Source organism: Chenopodium album, chromosome 6 (genome assembly GCF_948465745.1).
Source record: "Chenopodium album chromosome 6, dcCheAlbu1.1, whole genome shotgun sequence".
NCBI classification, from domain to species: Eukaryota; Viridiplantae; Streptophyta; class Magnoliopsida; order Caryophyllales; family Amaranthaceae; genus Chenopodium; species Chenopodium album.
The window spans coordinates 9,423,219-9,450,984 of record NC_137839.1 but is presented as its reverse complement, the minus strand read 5'-3'; the positions used below and the strand labels follow the sequence as shown (position 1 = coordinate 9,450,984).

Sequence of the window (27,766 nt, the reverse complement as noted above, 5' to 3'; positions counted from 1 at the left end):
CCTCACCTATGAGGAATTATTGCATGGTCAAGGACCCTCTCATAACATAAACTCGATCGATTTCCTTAGCTTATAAAATTGAAATCGATCAATGAAATAAAAGATGTGTTTGAAGCAACACCAACAAATACTTAATTGATACTACCATAGTACCATACATATATTTATATTTTATGCTAAATAAAAATTTAAATTACTTGAAACTATATCAATATGTTTTAGTGTTTCAAAATTTCGAAAAAATTATTAACTTTCAAATTACGTAAAAGGTATATAATTGTATGCGATTGTAATTAATAATCTCATCATCTTCATGACTTCGTTACCACCGTCTCCAATTAATCTGCATAAGAGCGAAAAAAAAAATTATAACAATGAGATAATAATTTGTGACACACTATAAACTATAAAGGTATGTTACATTGCATGATGAGTTACTCTATATAACAGTATATCAACATATAGTATACTACTATCATAAATACATAAGAGGTTATATCAGACACGTATGACTTATCCAAAAACCAACTATGAATGAATTGGTATAAATACAACAATAATGTTGATATAGGGTTCAACAAATTAAATAGTTAAATCAAATACGTACCTTTTTTTTTTTAATTAAATTTACTAATATCCGTAATAGGAAATGTACTCTTGAGTGAAATGTATTTATCCGATGGACTAATTTGAACTTTTCTAGTCGTTTTCTCTTTGAAATTATACCATACACAGCTGAACATCCATTGGTCCTCGTCCTTGAAATGCAGTAGAATTTCGTTGTTATCAGTTGATATTGCCAAAGGAGTAGAGGCTAACGAAGCCCTAATTGGATACAAGTCCGAAACACTTAATAATAGAACCCATGATCTAACAACCCATGATTTTAAAACAGTGTACTCTTTCACCACCCATACCTTGGTTCCTCCCTCAAGGACACTCAAGCAACCATTCAAAACCCCTATATGATTTATGTCACTTTCGACGCTGGGTGCCGGAATTACATTCCAGTTCCCGTCGCAAACATTAAACGTTACAATTCTTTTGCGTTGATATATAAAATACAACAAACAAACCTCGGGTTTATCAATAATATTACTTGACTGTACGTAATCATTCTTAAAATAGCACTCATCTTCCCATGACCCATCTCTTATGCTGTATATTAAAATATCGTTAATAGGAAACAAAGAACCACACTGGAAAATCACGACTTTGTAGTCATCTTTAATATGATCATATCCGAGTCCAATATCGAAACAATAGTCCTCATCATAATTGGGTTTTAGGAGTGAACGAATAATTGAATCGTTCCTAAGATTATCGGTCCTAGGAATAATATGATAATGACTAGTTAATGGATTTAGCAAGATCAAAGTAGAGTAGGCAAAGATGCAAAGTAACAAGTCATGGCATGAAGCAACAATCTTAGTGATTCCCCGATTATTTAGGTATCGAGGAAGTTCAATTTTCTCCGCCTTCGAAACGTGGTTGTCATTGACTTGGACTCCGTAAAGCTTACGATCGTGTTTGGTAAATACCAGGAGAGAATTGTTCTTATGGCGGAGATTATAAAGATCGATGAATTCCGAAGATGATATGAGGGTAAACCATGACTTACACACGAGTTTTGCGCGACATAACCACTTTATGTTCGGAAGCCGTACTAGTATTTGCGAGAGTATGTCCGTAGGAAGCCCTTCAATGGAAATAATACAATTAAGAAATGCTTACCAAAGTTGACAAAACTATATAATCTAGTAATTTTATCCACAAGTTGATCGCTTTGAAATTTCTCTAACTCCTGCCTCAAATCCTCCAAATTCGTCCGTAAATTAAGTCAAAACATAAAGTGGCACTCGCTAGCTTGTTGCTTGTAGTATGGCATGTTGTTGTAACCTTCATTGGCATCCTTATACCTTGTGACATTGGCATGCCATCACTAATCCTTCCAATTATTGTTAGCATAACCTTTTTTATTTTCATTTTTATTATAATTATTTATTTTATTTTATTTTTTATTTTATTTTATTTTTTATTTTAATGTTTCGCGAGCCACAAAGGCGGCTGGGCGGGGTTGAGATTGCAGCTAGAGATAGATGACTATTGCCATAAGTAGCGGAAGAAGTGGAAAACGGGTAGAGGTCCCCCACACTATTGCACCTCGCTAGAGTTGTCCCCGAAAGAAGGTCCTTCATAGAAAAACCGAGTAGGTCAAACTCAACAGACACAGAATTATCACAAGCAAATTTTCTAACAGAAATTAAATTTTGAATAATGTTAGGAACATGTAGGACATTCAGGGGGTGATAGAATTTCCATAACCATGAATTGGAATACGTTTGCCATCACCAACAACAATATACTGAGGAAAGCTAAAAAAGTAAACAGTTTAGAAATATTACCCGAATCACGAGTCATATGAGAAGATGCCCCCGTGTCCATGTACCATCCGTTGTCCGGCGGTTGGAGACTCATGGAACTATAAGCTTGACCCAAGTCCGTTGGAGACATGAGTGGACCGTAGCCTTGCTGACTTGGGCTTGCATAGTAAGCCTGCTGTGGTGGACGACCCAAAACTGACGGAGCTAGGCTACGGTATTGCTTTTGGGCTGTGGGAAACGGGCAGGGTGGTGAAGCCCACTGCCCGGGCTGCTGCTGCCAATTCCCATGGGTTCCCCACTGAGGGGCCTGCTGCCAATTGGGAGGTTGAGGTTGGGCCGCCCATTGTTGAGGCCCAGCAAAATGGTGTTGCTATTGTTGATTGTTGTTGTTGTTTTTCCCCCGTGCCTTGCCCTTTCCAGCCTTCCAGGTTTGCCGCGACCACCCTTGCTGGTGGCGCGTTGCTGGTCTCCCGCTGGTGGCTGAGTGGTGCCGGAAGTGGTGGAGGTGGCTGCCGGAGAATTTTGCGCAATAAGAGCATGCTGCCCGGATTCTTCTTGCTTGTTTTTCCTCGTCTCCTCCAAGATGAACATAGAGCGAGCCTTATTAAAGGTAGGGGTTGGCTCGGTTTGGGAGATTAAGGCAGCGATGGTGTCATAACGCCCTTCGGGAAGAACCGCAATCAATTGAAGAACACTACTAGAAAAAGGTTCAATTCCGACGGACATGAAAATCTGTCGGAAAACACTTAATTTCTGACGGATTTTATTTCTGTAGGAAATTTCCGACGGATCTGGAATTTCCGTCGAAAATCTGTCGGAAATTTACGACGGAAATTAAAATCCGTCGGAAATTAAGTGTTTTCCGACGGATTTTATTCCGTAGGAAACTTCCGACGGATTTTTCGGTCGGAAATTAAAGTTTCCGATGGAATAATTTATGTTTCCGACGGAATTTTGATTTTTTTTTTTTAAAAAAAAAAAAAAAAAAAAACAAAAAAACTAAAACCCTAATTTAAACCGCCCCTTTACCCTTACCCCTTCATTTATCTCTCCTCCCTCATTCCCTGTTCTCCTTCTCTCTCCTTCTCCGCCCCTTTTTTCTTCCTCCTTCTTCCTCCGCCTTTTTTCTTCCTCCTTCTTCCTCCGCCCCTTCTTCTTCCTTCCTGTTCTTCCTCCTTCCTCCTCTTCTTCGCCCCTTTTTCTTCTCCCTTTCCCCTTTTTTTTCCCTTTGTTCTAATTAATTTTTCGGTTTTTCGCCCCCTTTTCTTCTCCCTAATTAATTTTTGGCAACAATAACCCAAAATTTACACTAATTCGTGAAGCCCTAATTAATTTTTTGAACAAAAGTAAGGTTTTTCATGTGATCTAGAGTTTTCATGGTCGAATTTGACCTTTAAAACCCAAATTCGAGCCAATTTCGTGGTTTTGTTGGTGAAATTCAAGGTTTGTACTTTTTTAATTATTTTTGGTTGATTGGGGTGGTGGTAGTTTATTTATTTATTTTTTATTTTTTTACGGTTGTTGGGTGTTCGGTGTGGTTGTGGTGGCTTGGTGCCATGGTGGTTTGGTTTTTGGTCAGATCTGGGTCGGTTAGGATGGTACGTGGGTCGGTTTTAGGGTGAGGTGGGTTGGGATTTTTTCGGGTTTCTGGGTGTTGTACGTGTTGGGATTTTAAATTTTTTTTTTGTTTAGTTTTTGGGTTGTGACAGTTTGTTTTGGTGGTGGTGGCGGCAGTGGTGGTTTTAGGTGGGTGGTGAGGTGGTTTTCTTAGCTAATTTGTGTGGGTAAGGGTTTTGATGGTGTGGGTCGTGTAACGGGACAGGTTAGGGGTTGGTGGTGGGGAGTTATTTGGTGGTTGGTGGTGGTTGATACGCCGTGCCGTACTGGTGGCGCGACTTTTTTTTAATTTCTTAAAACCAGTTTCCGACAGAATTTCCTTCGGAAATTTCCGACCGAATTATAAATTTCGTCGGAAATTTTCGACGGATTTTCCTGGTGCTGAAAAACCTCTTTCGACGGAAAATTTCGTCGGAAATTCTGTCGGAAAAGTGTTTCCGACGGAATTTCCGTCGGAAGAAGACAAATTTCCTACAACAGCTTTTCCGACAACCGGTTACGACGGAATTCCGTCGGAAACAGGTTTTCCGACGGATTTTGGGGTGGTTCCGACAGAAATTTTCCGTCGAAAATGACCCTTTTTCTAGTAGTGGAACCATCTTTCGATCAGAGACCGGGTTATCGACGTTGCTCAATTGATCGGCAAGAAGTTTGAGGTGCATACAATAATCCGACATATTCTCAAATTGCTCAAGCTTGGTGTGGCTAAACTGCTCCTCTAAATATACCGCCCTAGTATGCTTATTGTCATGAAAAATTTTCTTGAGACGGTTCCATAATTCAAGTGCCGTAGCACCCAATTTCATGATGGTGTGTACAAGGTCTTTGGATATGGAAGCATAAATCCAATTCTTGACGATAGCATCTAACCTCTTCCAAGTTGCATCATCAATGTCCGACGGACGGGAAACCGTATCATCGATGTGATCAAGAAGGTTGTAAGCACACGCCTGAATCTGAAATAATTCGGCCCAAGTAGTGTAGTGCGCTTCATGTTGATCAAGGGTAACGGACATAAGATTTTTTATGTTTGTTGCGGCATAAGCCGGATGGAAGGTGTTTGAGGGTGGAGGAGGAGGAGGTGGGGAGGAGTGTCATTGCTGACCATGGAGGGCGAAAGAGGTGGTTGACAGTGTTGTGAAGGTGAACGGCTATGGGCCTAGGATCGTGCATAGGGTTTGAGAGAAAAGAGAGAAAAGTAAAACCCTAAAAAGAATCTGATACCATGTAGAATAGTGTAATTCTCCTTAGTTGGAGTATTCTCATTAATCAATATATATATAGGTGAGTACAGCCTAATCATGAGAAAACCTAATAACACAAAATATATCATTTACAGAATATTAACAAGATAATATATAAATCTATTATCTAACAGAGATATCTTCTTATAACAGTTTTCCGCTTCTACATAAGCATGCACCAGCAGCTTCATTATTTCTATTGGACTGAAAAATTCGAAATATTGACATGTGAGAGTATATGAAATCCCATTTGATCAACACAATATGGCATAATTGAAAGAGCAAAATAGAAAAGAAACAAATTGTTGAGGATGAAAAATGCATGATTATATATGCAAAAAGAACATTGTAAAGCACTCAGAGAAGGAATAGAAAAGCACTCAGAGAAGATGCAAATTATATCAATTAATTAGCAGATTAGCCATTATATTATAATTCTATAATTGATAAAAATCTCTCATATTCAATTACTCCAACGTTTGACAACCTTACAAGTCCTCTACCTCAACTAGTCTACTTTACTGAATCAAAAGGAAACACGACACATCTCTTTGAAAGGAATTCCATTAACAACTCAAATAATCATAATCATAACAATGATCATAACAATCCTACAGAAATATAGTTAAAAACAAACATCTTTAAAACTATCAAAATAAAAACAATCCTACAGGAATTCCATTAACAATTCAAAATTTTCCATGAAACAAATTCAAACCCAACAAAATAAATGCAAGAAAAACCCAACTGATAAAAACCCAATACAAAGAATTGCACAAATAAATCATAAACAGAAGATGAAATAGGAGAGAGAAAGTATGAACCTCGAGTCATGTAGTACCAAGGAACGGCGAAAACAGCAGTTATAATGGTCAACCCTACAAAGATGTGCTTCTTCTCTCCACTGTAGAGAAAGTGATTTAGTTTAGCTTTGAATCCTCACAAATTTTAGGAAGTACAAAATATATGTGTCCTTGAACAATATACCCACAAATTTTATTTGATTGTTCCTCTGTAGTCTGTTATCTGTACAAGCTTTTTACAAAAAACCAACTAGATACAATATGAATAATATTGGTCTATTGGAGGAATTACCAGCCCTCGTATTTAGAAATAATCACACCACATAGGCACATCGCAGCAGCATCAATAATAATGCATAATAACAAAGAATGAATCACAAGAGAAGAATACAAAAATATCATTATCAAAAGTCAATTGATTTTATGAAAATGAAAAAGAAAAAAAAGCAACAAGAAAGATACTTACCAGTCCAATTACAAACAAATTTGATTTCAAGGAAATCAAGCCCCTTAAAACTAGGGGCATCCACAACAAAATTGTACGGGATATATCGGTAGTATCATAACATGCCGGTAAAAGAGTGTCTTGCAGTTTAAAGAAATGGTTAATCATTGAATCATTCATGTCCTTACCGGCATTAGTCTCTACCACGTGGAGAGCTGCTTCTCGGAAACGTGGCATGTCCCACTGACGCGTGGAGAGCTGCTTAGTGCCGCGTAAGCTCCTGCTAGTACCAAGATCGGTGTGCCACCTATCTGTATAGGTGGCACCTGCTTGGTTGCGTTCCTATAAATACCCAAACAAATTCTCATTTCAGAGGTGGAATCTCTCTCTCTCTCTAAAACATTTTCTCTCTCTTCTTTCACTTTCTTCTCACAAAGGAACTGACTTTAGCATCGGAGTGATTATTCCCGGATAACCCCCGGGCTAGTTAATTTGTATTGGCTGTGTAGGTGAGCAATTGAACGGTAAACCATTACCAGCCCTCAGACATTGACGGAAGCAGAATCCAGCGGGAACAATTGGCGCTAGAAGGAGGGGATAGTAATAACTTCTATCGTCCAACAGGACCTCTCACAGTCATGGAAGGAAGTAAGGGAACTTCAGTACCGGTACCAGAAGTTGATAACCGGCAATACGATAACAATGTCCTTAATGCTAACACGAATAAAGCCATAGTACCAGAAATCGTGGTCGAAGATGAAACTCATCTCCTTCACGGTAACACAATGAATAGGCCCGTAACACCTGACCGTAGCAGAGCAGTGACCCCAGATCCCTTGGAGGGGTTTACCCCGGATGAGCTGGAGATAACGGCCAGGGTCATGCGGGCTATGTCTAAGAAAAGAAAGGAAGCCGAGTTAACGGCGGGGGGAATACGGGATAAGGTACCGACAAATCCGCCGATAGTCAATTTGGAGAGTCTGTTCAACCAGGCGGGACAGCAACAACCGTCAAGAAGCCGTGGCCAAGAGACCACACCGACCGAGCGCCAACTCACACAAGGCGCCCAGGTGGGAGATTCAGGTTCTTATCGGCATGAGGTCTCTAGTGGCCCGGAAAGGCGGGCAGTCAGAGCAATCATCAGGCCCAGAATATCTCCGTTCACACAAGAGGTACTCGACCAGCAAATGGAGAAAATAAAGATGCCGTCTTGTACTTATGACGGTAAGGGTGATCCGAAGCGGTATGTGGCCGCGTTTGAGAGTCATATGTTGCTATATACGGACACCGATGCTGTGTGTTGTAAAGTTTTCCCTACGACTCTTACCGGCGCAGCCTCGGATTGGTTCTCCAATTTAGAGTCGGGATCAATTGACTGCTTTGAGACCCTGGTGGAGTTATTCACAGGTCAGTACATAAGTAATAGTGCGAGACAAAGGACATCTGGCGAACTCATGGCTATTCAACAACGAAAGGATGAGTCGCTCAGAGATTTCATTAGACGCTTCAATAATGAAGCTAATACTATACCGAAATTGCAGCAAGAGATTGCCGTGATGGCATTGATGAATGGGCTAGGTGACAACGACTTCAAAAAATATATGTCGCGGAAGTGTTTCCCAAACTTAGGGGTAGCATTTGCCAAAGCTCACGAATACATAAAAAGTGAGGAGCTGCTAAAAACGAGCCGTCAGATATCGTCGGCAGAGCCCTCCAGAAGGCAAGGTGATAATAGCTCGAATTCCCAGATGGGTGGGGAAAGCAGGGCGCTGCCGCAAGGCCAGCAGCGATCCGGAAGGCCGGCAAGGGGATTGGGTCGTTACAGTAGTTATACGCAGTTAAACACCCCGAGAGCGGCAATATATTCAATAAACCAGAATAGAGAAGATTGGAGTCGACCGGCACCGATGATAACGAAGGGTCGGGATGTGAAGAAATACTGCATGTTTCACAGAGATGTCGGTCATTACACCGAAGAATGTGTTCAGCTAAAGGAGAACATTGAGGATCTTATAAGGAAGGGACGATTATCCCAGTATCGTACTCAGGCAGGTCCCAGCCGACAGCAAAATTCACAGCCTAGGCAAACCGAGCACCGAAAGCAGGGGGAACAGTTAGTGCAAGATGATACTTACAGGCAGAATCATGCGGAAACGTCCAGACAGGGAGGTAATCCGACAGGACGTAAAATAACAATCGACGTTATCACGGGAGGGCCGGTATACGAGGTTTCGTAAGCGGGGCCAAGAAGAGTTTGTCAGAATACCGGCACCTAGTGAACGCTTTGAGCGTAGAGGAACGACCTCGGCCTTCTTCCATGCTTTCGATATCTTTTACAGAGGAGGATGCTAAGGGAATAGTCTATCCGATCCTCATGATGATCCGTTGGTGCTGATACTGACGGTAAATGGAGCAGATATCAAACGGGCACTCGTTGACGGCGGAAGTTCCGCAAATATTCTGTTTGCTAGAGCTTTTGATGCCATGAGGATTGGCCGAAAATACTTGACGCCGGTGTCCTATCCCGTGATAGGCTTCAACGGATCGACAGTACGACCTGAAGGTAGCATTGTTCTTCAGGTTCGAATGGGAGAGGGTCCGGCAGTAAGAGATGTCATGGCAGAGTTTTTGGTGATTGATGTGCCATCCGCTTACAACGCCATTGTCGGTAGGCCTTTAATTCATGACATGCAAGATGTGGTGTCAACATACCACTTAACCATGGTATATGTATCCAATGCGGGAACAACAGAACGCGTACGGGGTAGTCAGACTATGGCAAGGGAGTGTTATGTATCGGCACTGAAGCAACCAGGCCAACAGCCAGCTGGTGAACGGACACCAACCAAGCGAGAACGAATTCCTTCCACGCATGACTTGGCTATGGAAAATTTTGATACCAGGCCAGTAACTGCTCCACGTCCTTCCTCGGGAGGCGAGACTGTCGAGATCGAGTTGCAACCTGGAGAGCCCGGTAGAGTAGTGCGTGTGGGATCCGATATGGATGTCGACACGCGCTGCCATTTGGTGGAATTGTTGCGAGAGAATGCTGACGTATTTGCTTTCTCGGCGGACGAGATGCCCGGGATACATCCCGACGTCATAGTGCACAAGCTCAATGTCGACAGGAGAGCAAAACCTGTTCGACAGAAAAAAAGGAACTTTTCAACAGAGAAAATGGAGGTTATTCAATCAGAGGTGAACAAATTGCTAGCGGCCGGTTTTATCGAACCCTGCACGTATCCCGAATGGTTAGCAAATGTGGTCATGGTAAAGAAGCCGTCAGGGAAGTGGAGAATGTGTGTGGACTTTACGGACTAGAACAGAGCCTGTCCGAAAGATTGCTATCCTTTGCCGAGGATAGATAGATTGGTAGATTCAACTTCCGGTCACGCGCTACTGAGCTTCATGGACGCTTTCTCTGGGTATCACCAGGTCAGCTTATATGAACCGGATCGAACCAAGGCGGCATTCATTACCGATTCTGGAGTTTTTTGTTACAGGGCTATGCCCTTTGGATTGAGAAATGCAGGGGCCACATATCAGAAACTGGTCGACAAGGTATTTGCAAACCAGAAGGGAAGGAATGTAGAAGTGTACGTGGACGATTCAATTGTGAAGAGCCGTTTGGCTACGGATCACGTCGCTGACTTGAGAGAAACTTTTGAAACCCTTCGACGCTACCGGATGAAGTTAAACCCGGAGAAATGTGTGTTCGGCGTTCGATCTGGAAAGTTTCTCGGTTTCATGGTGAGCGAAAGGGGTATAGATGCTAATCCTGATAAGATTGAGGCGATTCTAAGCTTGCCAGAACCAAAGTGCATAAAAGATGTACAAAAGCTCACCGATCGAATGGCTGCGTTAACAAGATTCATCAGCAAGTCAGCTGATAAAGCCTTACCATTCTTTATAGTTTTGCGACAAAACAAGCTATTTGAATGGGGGAAGGACCAATCTAAAGCGTTCCAGGCTGTGAAAAATCATTTGAGGTCTTTACCCACCATCACAAGGCCGGAACAAGGAGAAACGTTACAACTTTATATCTCGGCTTCAGCAAAGACGGTAGCAGCGGTGCTCCTAGTAGAGCGGCAAAAAATCCAACTGCCAATTTACTTCGTGAGCCACGTTTTAAATGCTGCCGAGAGAAGGTATCCGGTAGTAGAGAAGATCGCGTATGCAGTAGTTGTGGCTGCACGAAAATTGCGTCCTTACTTCGATGCGCATGTAATTGATATCTTAACAAATCAGCCGTTAGAGAAATCTTTGCAAAAGATGGAAACGTCTGGCCGCTTGCTTAAATGGGCGATTGAATTATCTGAATATGTTATTACATATAAGCCAAGAGTATCATTCAAAGCCCAGGCTTTGTCTGACTTCATTGTCAAAACGTCATATTATAAAGAGGAGGATGATGCCGGCACCTGGAAGGTATCAGTTGACGGTTCATCTGCTTCAACCGGCTCAGGGGCTGGGGTAGTTATGATCTCTCCCCAGGGAGATGTGTTCGAGTACGCCGTTAAGTTCAAGTTCAAAGCCTCGAACAATGAGGCAGAATATGAGGTAGAATATGAAGCAGCGTTAGCAGGGGTACAGCTGTGCATATCTGCGGAAGCAAAGCGCATTGAGATGACAACTGACTCTCAATTAGTGGCAAATCAGTTTAACGGCACTTACGAAACTCGAGAGCCAAGTATGACGGCATATTTGGGAAAACTCAAGAGTGTTACTTCTGGTCTAGAATACTTCGAAATCAAGTTGGTTCCTCGGGCAATGAACACACAGGCAGACGCCTTGGCTAAACTCGCAAGTTCAAGCTTCAATGACTTAGAAAGAACGGTTATGGTGGAGGTTTTGAAAGAAAGAAGTATTGACGAACAACCTCCTAAGGACGTATGTTGCACGACTGCGGGACGAGAATGGTATGATGATATCTTGGCTTACAAGGTACATAATATTCTTCCTATCGACAAGACGGAGGCAAGAAAAGTTCAGAAAGACAGTGTCTGGTTTATTATGTTCCGAGGCTTGTTGTATAAGCGGGGGTTTTCGTTACCGCTACGAAGATGTATAACGACTTATGAGTCGGCAAGGCTGATAGAAGAAATACACGAGGGTGATTGCGGTAACCATGCGGGGGGTCGGTCAATGTCCTTGGAAGCAATGAAGAGGGGCTAGTATTGGCCGACAATGAATGCGGATACCATGGAATATGCGAAAAAATGTGACAAATGCCAGAAGTACGGGCCGGTTATTAACCAACCTCCAAATGATCTAACACCCATTCTTAACCCAATCCCATTTGCTCAGTGGGGGATGGACATTATTGGGCCGTTTACGTCAGCAACTGGTGACCGTAAGTTCTTAATTGTGGGGATAGACTACTTCACCAAATGGATAGAAGCAGAGCCGGTGGCAAAGATTACAGCGACTGAGGTAAAGAAGTTTATCTGGAAAAGCATCTTTACGCGATTCGGATTGCCGACAGCAATGGTGTTCGATCACGGTTCACAGTTTGATTACAGCCCGGTAAAAGACTTCTTAAGCATTTATAAAGTCAAGTTTGCGTACGCAGCGGTATGTCACCCGCAGTCAAACGGCCAAGCTGAGGCCGCTAACAAGCAGATACTAGGGGCAATTAAGAAAAAGGTAGAAGACGCTAAAGGCTTGTGGGCAGATCTAATACCTGAAATTTTATGGGCAAATCGTACGACAACAAGGGAAACAACGGGGGAATCTCCTTTTAACCTCGCTTTCGGCTCCGAGGCTGTGGTTCCGGCGGAAGTGGGCTTACCTTCTTTTCGGGTACAACACTTCTGTGAAAGTCAAAATGATTTGCTACTTCGACAACAATTGGATTTCCTACCAGAAGTAAGGTTGACAGCTACCATAAAATCTGCGGCATACAAAAACCGAATGAGACATGCTTATAATCGCCGCGTCAATTATCGGCCCATGGAAGATGGTGATTTAGTTCTGCGTAGAACAGCCGCGACCGGTAAAGGGAACGCAGAGGGTAAATTCACTGCGACTTGGGAGGGGCCTTACCAAATATATGAAACACTTAGGCAAGGGTCTTATCGGCTAATGACCCTTGAAGGTGTTCCCCTGAAGAATGTTTGGAACGCTAGTATGTTAAAGAAATATTTCATGTGAAACTTAAATATGTTCTACTTTATGTATCTATTTGATGACATGTAGTCACACGTATGTTAGCGGCATTTGCTAGTATTGTAATCTATTTCAACACTTATGAAATACAATCGTATTACCTACTTTCGATACGATCTGATCACAGCCTAGCTAGCTGACTCGGTCGTTCAAGTGAGGGAATATAAAAATATATATATAATAATAATGATAATGGACCTCAAGGGGAGTTGAAAGCGCGGTCTGATCCACTGCCTTTACTCAGCCTGACAAAGGTTGGATACTTTATCTCGATATGTTTTATATCCGATATTCAGCATAGGCATTCCAGAGTTTTCCCAGAATTTGTTTACGAATAAATTCTGCCAAAAAACTCGGGGAGTATTATTGGTAGGCAATATCTTAGAAATACCGATAATAAAGTATTATTGGTAAGATATATTTTGAAAATACCGATAACAAGGTTAAGTAAATTCTTGGGCTTTACAAAAAAAAAAAAAAAAAAAAAAAAAAAAAAAAAAAAAAAATTTAATCACAAATAAAATACCATGAATTGTAATTTTGAAAGCCGAAAACGTAAATTCATGTTAAAAATCAAGGAATAACTAAAACGCGATTCAAAGAATAATCAAGGCAGTAAGAATTATGGTAAGGATTGAAAGAAATAAATTGTAACGAGTACATACATACGCAAATAAAATGTTCAAAACGATTGAAAGAAAAAATGTGACATAATACAGACGGATATAATTGTTTGAAGTATAAAGCAGATACAGACAAGCATGAATATTACAGCCCAGGGATGACTGCCCTCCTGATTAATTCTTGTCGGCCTCCTTGGTTGATTCACCCGCGTTAACAGGCTCTTTTTCAGCTTCTTTACTGGAGGGACTGGCAGACCCATCTTTACCAATATGAGTGGCAATAAGGCTACTGATAAGGGCGTCATCAAAATCCACGTCTGGCAACTCGCGTGGGTCTAAATTGGTTATCACAGCATGCGGGGGGAGCTCGTCAAAGTACTCACTCTCATAGCTGGTAGGAGAGTGGTTCATCTCTTCATTAAAAGCCCTCTCGACGGCCTGCCATTTCGTCGAATCCCACCCCTCCGCTTTGTACACACAGCGATGCGCAGAGACCCAGCCGGCAGTATACCGGTCAACCAGCAAGTTGGCGTAAAGGTCGGTCTGCAGGAACCGATTAACGGCTCGGCGCCTGATTCCCGGCTTGTCGCGCTCCATCTGCTCAACTTGGCTGGCCAGCTTTGCCTTAGCATCCCTCTCGTCCTTTAGGCTCTGCTCTAGGCTGGCCACCTTCTTTTGCAACAGCTCCTGGTCCGTCAGTTTCCTGTTCAGCTCAGACACTTGCTTTTGCAAGGTCTTTACATCAGATTTAGCCTTGTCACGCTCCTTGACAACGAGCTTGCAAGCGTCATCAGCCTTCTTCAGCCTGGTCTCGGCATTATCGGCAGCGCGCTGATAATGCTGGTACATGTGCACCACCTCGACAGCAGAGTTCACGGTCTAAATCGACGGTAATAGAAATTGTTGTTAGTAATTATGATATAACGTAGAAATGACAGGCACCTAAGGTAATAATGAGGACTTACCCGGAGCATATTGTTCATAAGCTGGCCACAGGGAGCGGCAATGCGATTGGCTGGCCTGTCGGCTGGAGTTGCCAAATCCTTCAGCATTCTCCACCCCATGCTCCCGCCAGTATTAGGGTCGTCACTGAGAACGGACTCCCCACGATTAACATTGATTCGGGGATGCCATGGGTCACCGGCAGCACCGAACGGTACAGCCATTTCCTCAGCAACTCCTTCCGGGATTCTGACGTGTGGAATCTCGATGAAGTCGCTGACAAGGGCAGGGACGAAAGCGCCCTTGCTGAGACCGCCAGAGCGCGTCGAAACGACCGCCGGAGTCTCCTTTGGAGGAGGCTTGTCGATATTGGCCAGATGACCGGTTCTGACCCCTCCAGAGCCGGCACTGGGAGCAGTTGGGTCCCGTAAGGTGACAGTCAGTTTTCTCAGCGGTTGGGTGTCGGTCTCATCCTCCAGGTTAACTACCCCTTCCGGCCAGATCCCTTGTGCATCCTGTTCGAAGGATGCCGCCTCATTGTCATGATGTTTTTGTTTTTTTTTGTTGTTGTTGTTGTTCTCGGTCGGAGGACTCAGATGTCCTCTTTGATGCATTCCCTCCACCCCTTTTCACAACTAAGGTGCGAGGTCTGGTAGTGCGGTCGGTAGGAGCCATGTCTTGTACTCTTGTTCTTTTTCTTTTGCTGGCTCTAGTGGCAAAGGCGGGGAGAGTGTCGTATGACTTCCTCGGCCGATCGGGGCACTGTTGTTTCACTCGCCCATCAGGATGCAAGCCTAGCCGGCTGAAGTCGAGTTTGTCAATACCTGGCGAGAGACACAACCGATAAGGAATGTCGAAAATAAACATTATAAAGGTAAACCAAAAAAAAAAAAAAAAAAAATAAATAAATAAATTAAAAAAAAAAAAAAAACGAAAACGAAAAAGTTACTATGTACATATATAGTGTGTTAAGGAACACGCATGCAGGTAAGAGAAGACAGGTAGGGTACTTCTAGAAAATATTATCAGAGACAAAGTACGAAAACAGTAAAGATAAATGTAAATACATGTATGTAATTTAATAACACTTCCATACCAAATGCATCGGTATGGCAGAGACCGACATGAGATAGAGGGGCGTTGCCCAGTATATAATTACAATGGGGCAGCCACACCCCCGGAATCGCTTTATTCTTCTTACCAGCATTAACATATGTACAATTGAACCACTTAAAACCCTTTTTCTCCATTGTTCCTAATTTTCTCGACCGTATGGTCTCGAACATACTGTGCGGATGGTGAAACCTCCTACGGACGATAAAGTCCTCGGGAACACTCATAAAATAAAATTCCTTCTTCCAGTTCTTGCAACTGGTTAACTTTGGCCACACAGTGCATTTCCCGGGAGCAGTAAACAAAGACCACCACCCAGGTGATTGGATGTCTCTCTTTATCCAATGTAGCCTCCTAAAAAGGTTCAGGGTAAAGGGAAAGTCCATGAAGATCATTACCCATACAAGAGAGACTATGTTGCGAATGGTCGGAGGCGTTAACTGTGCAATAGATACATTCCAAGCCCGAAATATTTTTTCAATGTAGTGGTGAAGCGGAAACCATAAGCCAAATTCAAAATGTTTGGCATATACGACGATATGGCCGGGAAGACAGTCCAGGGCCGTTTGACCTATGCCCGGTAATCTCAGTTCATATCCGTCAGGTAGACGGTAGAAGCGTTTGCCATGTTGACAGTAATCTTTCTCGGTCGCTGTCTGCAACCATACTGGATCCACGACGCAGTCATTTATCTCGTAGCTGCTAGGAATTTCTTGTAGTACTAGATATTTTGCATCATCTTGATCTGAGTCATATTCCTCGTCGAGACGTTCTTCGTCTGCGATCTGAGCAGCAACATTGAAATCCGCAGCAATTTCCTCGTCGGTCTCGTCTCCTTCCTCCTCATCATCTCCTCCCTCGAGATTTTCTGATCCTTCTGCATCTTCATCACCGATGCTATCACCCCCACTTTCTTGACGGTCTAGGCTTTCCTCAAATGACCGGATATCTTCTTCTCGGATATCCGAAGTTTCATGCTCAGGTTCACCAACTTCTTCATCAACAGCAGGTCTACTGCTTTCACCAACCTCACGTTGGAAACTGGTATGTTTGGTTCTCGACATCCTGTCAATATTAGTGTCTTATTGATTAAACAAATCCAAGTTTGACCTTAAATGATATTGAACGCTAATAGGCTCAACGTCGGCAATCTCTGTGTCCTCTGGGATATCGGGGTTGGTAGGACGCAAAGCCTTCTCGGCGTCAGCCAAAAATTTATGACGATAATAAGCTTCTCTTTCTTCTATAGAGGTTAAGGGAGTACAGAGTTCAGCCTCATTGGCTTTACCCGTATTCGCATGCATTCCAGACCCAGACATTGACAAATAATGAAATAAACGCAAAACTACTTAACCAACAAACCAACGAAAAATCGAAAAGAGAGTTAGGGTTTTTTACCTCTTTTTGAACTCAACTCTTGAAGCGTGACTCGGAAATTAAGTGTCCTCCGTTTACAAACACCGGTCACAACACAACCGAACAAACCCTTGACAAATTGAGCCTTGAATCGCAGAAATATAAGCGCAGTACGAGCGAAGTGCAGTAGAAATTTTTCGAAATTTTTTCGCAAAGGAAATGAAGGGTCAAAGTGCGAAATAAGCTATTTATACTGTCCAAATGAAGCGGTTGATGTGACATTTACTGCATGCAATCCAACGGCTGTGATAAAACACCTTTTCAAAATTAACCTGATTCGATGACTGACACGTGCCCCATTACTTTATTACATTTTCCCGCCAAATCCTGGGGAGTAAATTTTTAAATAAACAACAAATCGTTTTACCTCCCATTTTCGGTTTCATATTTATTTCACAATAACCATGTCGGCATTTTTTCCATGCATTATTGAGCAAAGTTACTACCGTCAATTTGCTCACTTGGGGGGCAAATCGTAGATTTTTTCTTGTTGATTTATTGAGCAAAGTTACTACCGTCAATTTGCTCACTTGGGGGGCAAATCGTAGATTTTTTCTTGTTGATTTATTGAGCAAAGTTACTACCGTCAATTTGCTCACTTGGGGGGCAAATCGTAGATTTTTTCTTGTTGATTTTTTCCATCACAAGTGAGCACGTCAGTTTTACTCACGTCCTCACTTGGGGGGCTAGTTGTACGGGATATATTGGTAGTATCATAACATGCCGGTAAAAGAGTGTCTTGCAGTTTAAAGAAATGGTTAATCATTGAATAATTCATGTCCTTACCGGCATTAGTCTCTACCACGTGGAGAGCTGCTTCTCGAAAACGTGGCATGTTCCACTGACGCGTGGAGAGCTGCTTAGTGCCGCGTAAGCTCCTGCTAGTACCAAGGTCGGTGTGCCACCTATCTGTATAGGTGGCACCTGCTTGGTTGCGTTCCTATAAATACCCAAACAAATTCTCATTTCAGAGGTGGAATCTCTCTCTCTCTCTCTAAAACATTTTCTCTCTCTTCTTTCACTTTCTTCTCACAAAGGAACTGACTTTAGCATCGGAGTGGTTATTCCCGGATAACCCCCGGGCTAGTTAATTTGTATTGGCTGTGTAGGTGAGCAATTGGACGGTAAACCATTACCAGCCCTCAGACACTGACGGAAGCAGAATCCAGTGGGAATAAAAATGGCCAAAAGTTCATCATCACTAGCAACAATGTAGTTTAAATCATTTTGGACAAATATCCAGAATTAATCATGGTTATCGATTAATCATAACATAATTAATCTCCAATCATTGCTCAAACCAATCACATTTTTCAGAAAATCAATAGCTAAATCGAATTTTCCAGAAAATCAATAACTAAATCAAATTTCATCAACAATTCCACAAACTATTAAATGTTCAATACTTTAAGAAAGATTACCAGAAACTTCAAAAGCCCTCAACCATCTCACCATTAGATGAGTTAAATTTCCAATTGCTACATATTGATAAACACAACAAATCTTACACGTGATATCTGTAACATCATAATCTAAAATGACTATTTATACTTATAAACCTTAGATTAACTTTGAACAAAAAAAGTGTTTTGACCAATTCACCGGTAATATTACTCATATCAATGCAGACAAGAGGCAAGGGTGTAATTACATGTAAATGCATATTCTGAAATTAGAGTAGTACTATTGGGTGGTTTTTACTGCCATTGGATGATCAAAGAGTACCATTGGACATTCAGTGGTACAAAGTATGCATGCATTGGTACTATATATGCATTCAGTGGTACTAACTATGTGTATATATAGTATCACTAAATAGACAATGATATTATATAAGCTTTTAGTGGCACATCTAAAAGTGGTCCCACTTACCTATCTCTCTATTCCTTTCTCTCTATTCCATGTACTTTTTAATATTTTTATATTTGTTATGCATTAAAAAATTATTAGTACTTTTTTCAAACGACATGTAATTGATTTGCACCTTTTTTTTTATTAATTTTTTTTCTATTTTTCATTTTTTTGTGGGTAATCAACTAATAATCAAACCCAAAATCAATAAAGATATTATTACTTTGGATGGTTGGAAGAAGGGTCATATCTTTTATACAACAAACCAATGTTGATAAAGGAGGCCCAAGCAGATTAATGACCTAAATAAGGATCACTAGAATCATAACACAATGTTCTCAACAAAAGTGACCATTAGACTATCAATCCCATTAAGGAGTGCCTTCTAAAGGAAGGTTAGTGAGGTATGAATAAATGCATAACAATTAACAAGGGGTATGGAGGTCATTACACGTAAGTCTACATTCTAAATTTAGAGTAGTATCATTAAGTGATCAATAGTATCACCCATAGCCGTAGAAGAGGGAGTGCAAGGTGACCTCTTGCACAGGGCCCCCAATTTTAAGTGTGTCTAATTTTTATTATTTTTTTTTTTAATTTTATAAAAGTTGCAAATCCTTCTTGTTTCTCACCCCTACATCTACTTGAGGGCTTTTTGCTTTGCCCATCCTTCCTTTGAGTCAAGGGATTTATTTATTTATTTATTTATTTTTATTTTTTTTTTTTTGGTTTTGGCATTCAATTAGTTTATTTAATTATTATTTCTAACTGAATAAGTTATATATATATATATATATATATATATATATTACTGAAATAAAGGTAAATCGAGTTGTATTAGTTTGAAATTATTACGTAATTGTATTATTTTAATCACTGAAGCATTTTTTTTGTTTTTGTTTTTTTGTTTTTTTTTTTTTTTTGTGAAAGTTGAAATTTTCTATAGGCAAATCAGCGAGACAAAAATTAGAATAAGCCAATAATAGATTTTAAAAAGTAAAAATTTGTATAATTTTCTTTAGATCAGGGCCCCCAAAACCATTGCAACGGCCCTGGTATCACCGAATGATCAAATAGTACCATTGAATATTCAGTGTTACTATTTATGTAGGTAATGATACTATATATTCATTTAGTAGTAGTCACTGCGTGTAGAAATAATGTTTTACTATATAGTCAGTGGTACTATATAAGCTTCTAGTGGTACATTTAAAAGTGGTCTCACTTACCCATCCCTCTCCTCCTTTCTCTCATCCATATGTGTTTTTTAATATTTTAATACTCCGTATTTGTTGTGCATTTGCAAATACATAACAAACCTGCATTAGTACTTCCTCCCCATTTAGTGTGAAACACAATGTGAACGTTTTAGGGGAGGCGAACATGAACATGCATGGGTTGTTCATCGGTCCACGACTGGATCAAAGACCAAAATATTGAATATCAAGAACTGAAGACTGGACCGATTAAGTTAGGAACGAATCTGGACTGGACCGAAAAATTGATCCAAAACTGGACGGAACTGGTTCAAACCGATTTTAGATTTTTTTTAAAATTTATATAATTTATGTAAACTTCGGAAAAAAAACCAATATTTTAACGTTTTTTTTTTTTGTATGTTTATTACAAAAAAGCTCATATGACTAAAGTTTTTCAAGCTTGTTAATTAATCATTATTAAAGGTTTTATGTATAATTTTAAGCAAAAAAAACTGGTTCAGTCTAAGATTGGTTTTTAAAAGTTTTGGACCGGACCGAAAATCAGGATAATAAATTTCTCGACCCAGAGACCAGGCCGATTAATTTGGTCCAGTCCATTTTTTCGCTCCGTACCAATTTGTGAACACCCCTAAACATGATAGTGCACCACACAATTTCCTTCTATTGCACAAACAATCTTCGAATTGTGTTTGTTAATCAACTTTTGAAGGTTTTTTTTTTGTTTAATTTTTTTTTTTTTTATATAGAAATTATCAACTTTGAAGTTAATTAACTTCATAAGATAAATAGTAATTGATGGATTTAGAAATGAGCTACATTTTTCTATGTCCTAAAAGAGAGTAGATTTTGCTCTGTAACATCATTGTAATACACCAAAAATTAGACTACCAATTAATTTTTTTTGAAACAAAGCCTCAAAGGCGCTAGCTTTCATTCATGGGAAGGTCCTGTTGGACTAAAGAAGCAATACAGCTAGGGAAATTAGATAACCAAACACTACTACTACTCGTACCCCATGGTAAGCAATGAGCCAACGCATGGGCTATACCTTATTCCCTTCCCTACAAACAAAACACCACGAAACGGAATCTAAAAAACTACTAACATGATAAATATCATCAAAGATAATATGAAGGTTGTTCCTGCCAACTTCGTGTGATGAGAGAGCATTCACAAGCTCAAGGCAACCGCTTTCCATTACCACCCTTCGATAGCCATAGTCTACTACAGTTTTCAGCCCCAAAAATAAAGCCTTAGCTTCAACAATTATTGCATCCCACCCATACTCCACCTGCCAAACTGCTGCTAGAGTGCTAGCAGCACCTCCCCCCTTTCATTTCTGATCACTGCCCCAGCAGACGCACCACACCCCTCCTGTGTGCCACCATCTACATTCACCTTCACCAAGCCCTCGTCTGGTGGTTTCCACCTTTTCCTACCCACCTTGCCTTTCCTCACAGCCCCTTCCTTCTCATTGTTCAGCTCACGCATAACTTTAGTGACATATTCCATCGTCTTCACAGGATCACAAGCCTCTCCTTCGAATACGCAACAATTTCTAGCATTCCAAATAGCCTAGCACATCGAGACAAATAGAGCATGCTCCTCGCTAGGCAGTTTATCAAAACATGCCATTGCCCACTCCCCAAACTCACTACACCCACCTCTAACATCCTCCCCCAACTCACATTTGTTCCAAACTAATCTCGCAATAACACAATCACGGATGCAATGTAATTCAGATTCATTCTCTACTCTACAAACACCACATAAGGCATCCTTGCAAGGAATTCTCTTACTCAACCCCAAAGAAGTAGGAAGTACTCCTTTGCACGCCCTCCAAAAGAATATTTTAATTCTTGGGAGGGTATTCACACTCCATACCTTATTCCAGAAAGAAGAAGCGCATGACGAAGATGCCTCTGAGTCGAGCCCACTGTCACCAAAAATAGCTCTATATGCCGAGCGAACCGAATACTCGCCACTCTTCTCAAGGTCCCAGCATATTACATCTTCAGGGAGCCTAGTGCTAATGGGAATGCTCAATATTCTATCACACTCAAAAGGAGGGAAAATCTCCTTTATGAGTGGGATATTCCAAGAGGCCGTAGGGAGGTGTATCAGATCACACACCCTCATCCCCTCCCTATTCGTAGCACAAGGAGAAATGATCCTCCTAGTTTGTGTATTCGGGATCCAAGGACAGCCCCAAACCAGCACCTTAAGGCCATCCCCAATCCTCCATCTCATGCCACGTTGCACCACCCATTTAACACCCCATATTCCACGCCAAGTATAGCTAGGATTATTTCCAAGCTCCGAGCTCAAATAATCCCCATTCTCAAAATATCGAGCCTTCAAGAGTCTTGCTATCAAGCTGCCCGGATAACTTATAATTCTCCAAGCTTATTTTCCAAGTAAAGCTGCGTTGAAATATTTAAAATCTCGGAACCCCAAGCCCCCCATCGATTTCGGTTCACACAACTTCCTCCAAGCTATCCAATGAATCTTCCGCTCACCCTTTTTTTGCCCCCACCAAAAGTTTGCCACCAACGACCTCAACTCATCACAAAAAGAAGAAGGGAACTTAAACACACTCATCGCGTAGGTAGGGATAGATTGGGCAACAACCTTAATCAACACCTCCCGACCCGCTTTAGATAACATTCCCCCCTTCCACCCTTGTAACCTTTTACATAACTTCTCCCTAACACCCTTCGTAATCACCTTTATAGACCTCCCCACAACCGTCGGAAGGCCTAGATATTTATCATGAATATCTACCATGTTAACCTCCAAAAGACCAGCTAATTCACCCCTCCTTGCTTCCGAGACCCCCTTACTAAAAGAAACAATCGTTTTGTCTAGATTCACCATTTGCCTTGACGCCTTTTCATAACATTGGAGGATCTCTCGAATTACAGAAATCTCCGATCCACCGGATCAACTCTAGAAAATATAATGCTATCATCTGCAAATAGTAAATGTGAGATCGAGGGAGCCGTCGAAGCAATTCTGATCCCATGAAACCGGCCATCCAACACAACAAACCCGACAACGCCTCAGCACATAAAATAAATAAATACGGGGATAGAGTATCACCTTGTCGTAAACCCCTATCCGGAGTAAACTCCCCTAAAGGTGCCCCATTTATAAGAACCGAAAAAGTAACCGACGACACATAATGCATGACTCTATCAATCCAGAAATCTGCAAACCCCATTTTACTCATAACGGCTCTCAAAAACTTCCATTCAACTCTATCATAAGCTTTGGCCATGTCAAGTTTCAAGGCTAAGGAATCACTAGTACTTGTCGAATTCTTCATATGATGAAACACCTCAAAAGCAACCAGAATATTGTCTGTTATTAATCTTCCAGGAGTAAAGGCACTTTGATTCACAAATGTAATATTCAACCGATTGGCAAGCACTTTGGTAATCAACTTATAAACTACATTACACAAACTAATAGGGCAGAATTAAGTCATTTTATCCGGAGCTTTCTTTTATAAATGAGTCCAAACTAGTTCGGGGTTTTAGATAATTTTTTGCGCAAATTATAACATGCACCCTTGTGCACACAGAACTACGTGCTCCACTAATAGGACGCTGACACGTAGCTCCTTCTACTTGCACACAGAACTACGTGCACCACCAATAGGACGCTGACACGTAGCTGCTTCTTTCCTTGCTGTTTCTTTCCTTATTTTGGCAACGAATTTCCCGCGTTCTTTCCTTTTTCAATCCTTTCCTTATTTCTCCATTTTTCCTTTTGAATTATCATTTGAAATTTTTCTCTCGTCGATTTTCTCTCTCCTCTAGTTTTCTCTCATCAATATTCTCTCTCAGTTATTTTCTCTTTTCGCTTAATTCAGTGCTCTTCTCACCATTGTTGATTGCTTTGTTCATCCTTGTTGTTCTTCAATCTTGTTTTTTCCATGGATTTGATTTCTGTGCCTGAAGTTCTTGATAGTGGAGGTAAGAATTCTGAATTTGATTAATTTTCGTTAATTAGGTTTTTTCAATGTGATTTTTCAGCAACTTTTAATTATTGCTAATTATTTGAAGTTATAATAATTATCGTTTGTTTTTAATTCATTGTATAATTAGGTTTTATTTAGTTGCTTATATTTGAGATGAGATTGTGATTTTTTATTTTATAGTTATTAGGTTTGTTATTTTCATGAATATGATTCTGAACATTGAATAATTTTTAGTTTTAATTAGTTGTATTTTCTATTGATTTATTGATGAACTAATCACATTATAGATCTATTATTTTTAATCTTCTGTAATTTTTGATTAGATTTTTATTAATATGATTCTGCAGTAGTATTATAATAATTTGTGTTGATTTTTATCATTTGTTGATTAATCTGTTTATTAATGCTTGATTTTGAAATTTCGCCTCTTTTGATATCTTGCTGAACAATTTATGTCCAGAATTTGATAGATATACGATGTTTTGTTCAAAGTGTTTTGAATTTGATTTCTGATTTATGAATTATAATATGATTTTGAACATTGTATAATATTTAGGTTTAATTAGTTGTATTATTCAATTTATTAATTGAAGAACTAATTAAATTATTGATCAATTTACTATTAGCTTCTGGAATTTGTTTAAGATATTTTGATTTCTTATTGTATTTTATTAATTTGTGATGAATTTTATCATTTTTTGATGAATTTAATGAATATTATTTGTTTATTATTCGTATTATTAGTATTTTAAATATATTATGAACACTGTCATGTTATTTTTTGAATCTTTATTTCATTTTATTGAACCTTTGATCTTATATATATATATTAATATAGAATTGTACAAGTAATTATGAACATCTTATCCTTTTTTTTGAACTTTGTTCTTTTATTATTGAACTATATTAATTTTTGTTATGCATTTTGTTTGTTTATTGCAGTTTATAAGTATGAAGTTGTTTATAAGGAAAGTGAAAAGTCTGAATTGCAGTGGAAACAAGTGAACAATGATGCGGAGGCATATGAAATGTATAATGATTATGCATTTCGGCATGGATTTAGTATTAGGAAAGGGAAAGTTCGATATGTTGGTACTTCAAGTGTTTGGAGAGGCAGAAATTATGTATGTTCAAATGCTGGTTTGAAGGATACTTCTTCCAAGGTGCCTAAGAAGTATTCTAAGTTGGATTACCGTACATGTTGTGAAGCTTACATTGTTTTTGTTATTGATGAAAGGTGTTTGGACTGCTGTTAAACACAATATGGATCACAATCATGCTATGATACCTGTTGAGAAAAGACATCTCCTTAGGTCTCAAAGGAAAATTCAAGGTGAGCATTTGAAGTTCATAAGTACTATGAAGGCTAGTGGGGTTAGGGTTACGGATTCTCTTCGTGCTTTAAGGAAAGAAGTTGGTGGATCTCCTAATCTATGCTACACTGTTACTGATGTTTACAACGCTTTAGCTACTGAAAAAGCCGGCAGATTAGAAGGTGGTGATTGTAATGCTTTGATCAAGTCTTTTGCTGCAAGACAAGCCAAGGAAAGTGACTTTTATTATGAGTTTGAGGTTGATGGAAATCATGCCCTTTGTAGTGTATTTTGGAGGGATGGAAGAATGCGAAGGGATTATGAAGCTTTTGGTGATTTGATGGTGTTCGATACTACCTATAGAACTAACAAATATGGCATGAGTTGTGCCCCTTTTGTTGGTATGAATCATCATTGTAATAATGTCATGTTTGGAATGGGTTTTGTTCTTGATGAAAAGACCAGCAGTTTTGTATGGTTGTTTGAGGCTTTTATGAGATCTATGGGAGGATGTCGAGATCCCATAACCTTAATGACTTATCAAGCCCCTTCAATTGCTGCAGCAATTCGACAAATATTTCCAAGCACCCGGCACCGTTTGTGCACTTGGCACCTTGGTGAGAATTCAAAGACCAATATAGGTGGACTCAGAATATTAAAAGGGTTTCCAGAAGTATTCGATTATTTGCTTAAGTACTGTGAAAGTCCTGCTGAATTTGAACATTATTGGCCAAGGTAAGCTTTCTTTAATATTATTTGAACCTTTTATTTTATGTTTTAAACTTTTTTGTTTGATATCTGAACTATTGCATTTACATATTTGCGGAGTTAATTTTATTTAATTTAACCTGATTTGTTCTTTTTGAACATTAATTATATATATTTGAATTAAATGTATTAAGTTTTGAACCTTCTTTAAATATGAACTATTTATTATTTATTTTCAACATTTTTACTTTTCATGTTTAACAAGTGCATATGAATAGTATTATTTATATTTTGAACTTTTGTTGGTGTAATTTGAACAAATATATTATCATTTTGTTTATTGATTTGTTGTTTTTTATTTTTAATAGAATGATGACAAAATACAAGTGTTCAGAAAATGATTGGTTAAATCACTTGTATGATATCAAAGAGAAATGGTGTCCTGCTTATTCAAAAGATTATTTTTCGGGTGGAGTTTTGTCATCCCAAAGGAGTGAAACAACAAATCATTCTGTTTCCAATAGATTAAATAAAACAGATGGTTTGAGTGACTTTTACAGTACTTTTCTTGATGTTATATCAGAGTGGAGGAGTAAAGAAAGTAAGCAAGATTTCCGTTTTTTGAGGGGTAACCGTCATCTTGCAGTAGCTAATGTTCGTTTGCTCATACATGCTAGGGAGATTTATACTATTTCTGTGTATGTTGTTTTTTAGGATCAATTTGCTAAAGGAATTGCATGTTGTCAAGAGCGGAAGCATGAAGATGATGAGACTATTTGTTATTATGTTTGGAGGCCAAATAAGGACATTATTAGGCATGAAGTTACTTATGAAAAATTTACTTTCAATATCAATTGCACATGTAAGTATTGGAGTGAAATGGGGTTGTTATGTGGACACTCTCTTCGTATATATAATATTCATTGTGTTCAAAAGATACCAGAACAGTACATAGTGAAGAGGTGGACTAAGAAGGCTATGTGTAGTCATGTTTCTGATGAAGATACATGTCAAGATGTTAAAGTTGTTCCTTCTGCTGTTTGGAGAGTTCAAATGGTTAGGAAGTATGTTCAGTTAGTGACATCATGTCAAGAAGATCTTTTAGCAAGAACTGAAGTTGAGTATACTTTTCAAATGTTACGTGAAAAGGTCGAAAGTGTGCTGAGTCCAATTGATATTGAAGATGTTGAAGTTGGTGAAGAAGCTAATGAAGAAGCTAATGAAGAAGGGTTCATAAATAATCCAAAAATAGCTAGGAAAAAGGGTGAAAGAAACTACAGGCCAAAAAGTACTGTTGAGAAAGCGTTTAATAAAGCTAAGTGTTGGAAAAAGAAAGTAGATAAATATAAAGATGAAGCCAGAGCTACTGTCCAAAAATTGGTTGTTGAGGTACTTTTGAACCCCTTTTCTTTTTATCTGAACTTCTGTTATTTTTTATTGAACAACTCATAATTTTATTTTATTTGCAGGTTTTAGATGATGATGGAGATCCTTTGATTTATTCACATCCAACAACACAAGGTTCAAATCTCTCTGTTCTTCCAAAGAGAAAGAATGTTCAAAGTAAAAATAATAAATCTTCAACCAATGCTTCTCATTCGTCATCGGCAAATGTAAGTATTTGTTGAACATTTCAATTGTTTTTTTTATACTTTTCTAATATATATGTTTAATTTAATTTTTATTTTTAGGTTTTTGGTGATGGTGTTAGAACTGGTTTCCAATCTTCAAATGGAAAAGGATTCAAAAATAGTAACCCTTCAACTAAATTTACTCAGCAATCTTCATTTAATGTAATTATTTTTCCAATTTTTTTTTTATTTTTTTGAACTTAATTCTTTTACTATTGAACTTTTGATATTAACTTTTGAACTTGTTAATTTTGTAGGTTTTTGAAGGTCATTCATCCAACAATTTTCCAAGACCTAATTCTT

At 39.5% G+C, this 27,766-nt stretch overlaps 1 protein-coding gene across 1 annotated transcript; it reads right to left on the bottom strand.

Moving 5' to 3' along the window:
- Window positions 1-21,401: 21,401 nt before the first annotated feature.
- Window positions 21,402-23,737, bottom strand: LOC145636644 (uncharacterized). Its single transcript, XM_081688210.1, has 3 exons — window positions 23,716-23,737; window positions 22,913-23,279; window positions 21,402-22,203 (listed from the first exon to the last, which is right to left on the bottom strand). Exons 1-3 carry the CDS (start codon window positions 23,735-23,737, stop codon window positions 21,402-21,404), a joined length of 1,191 nt encoding a protein of 396 aa, XP_081544336.1.
- Between the last annotated feature and the right edge of the window lie 4,029 nt (window positions 23,738-27,766).

What these genes read in the sequence shown, in the direction of transcription:
- LOC145636644 (XM_081688210.1), bottom strand. Translation starts at nt 23,737, where the DNA reads ATGAACAAAGCAATCAACAATG. An exon ending in GAACAAAGCAATCAACAATG is followed by an intron (nt 23,280 to 23,715) that starts GTGAGAAGAGCA and finishes TGTGTAATGTAG; the next exon opens with TTTATAAGTTGATTACCAAA. An exon ending in CAAGGTGATACTCTATCCCC is followed by an intron (nt 22,204 to 22,912) that starts GTATTTATTTAT and finishes TTATCCGGGCAG; the next exon opens with CTTGATAGCAAGACTCTTGA.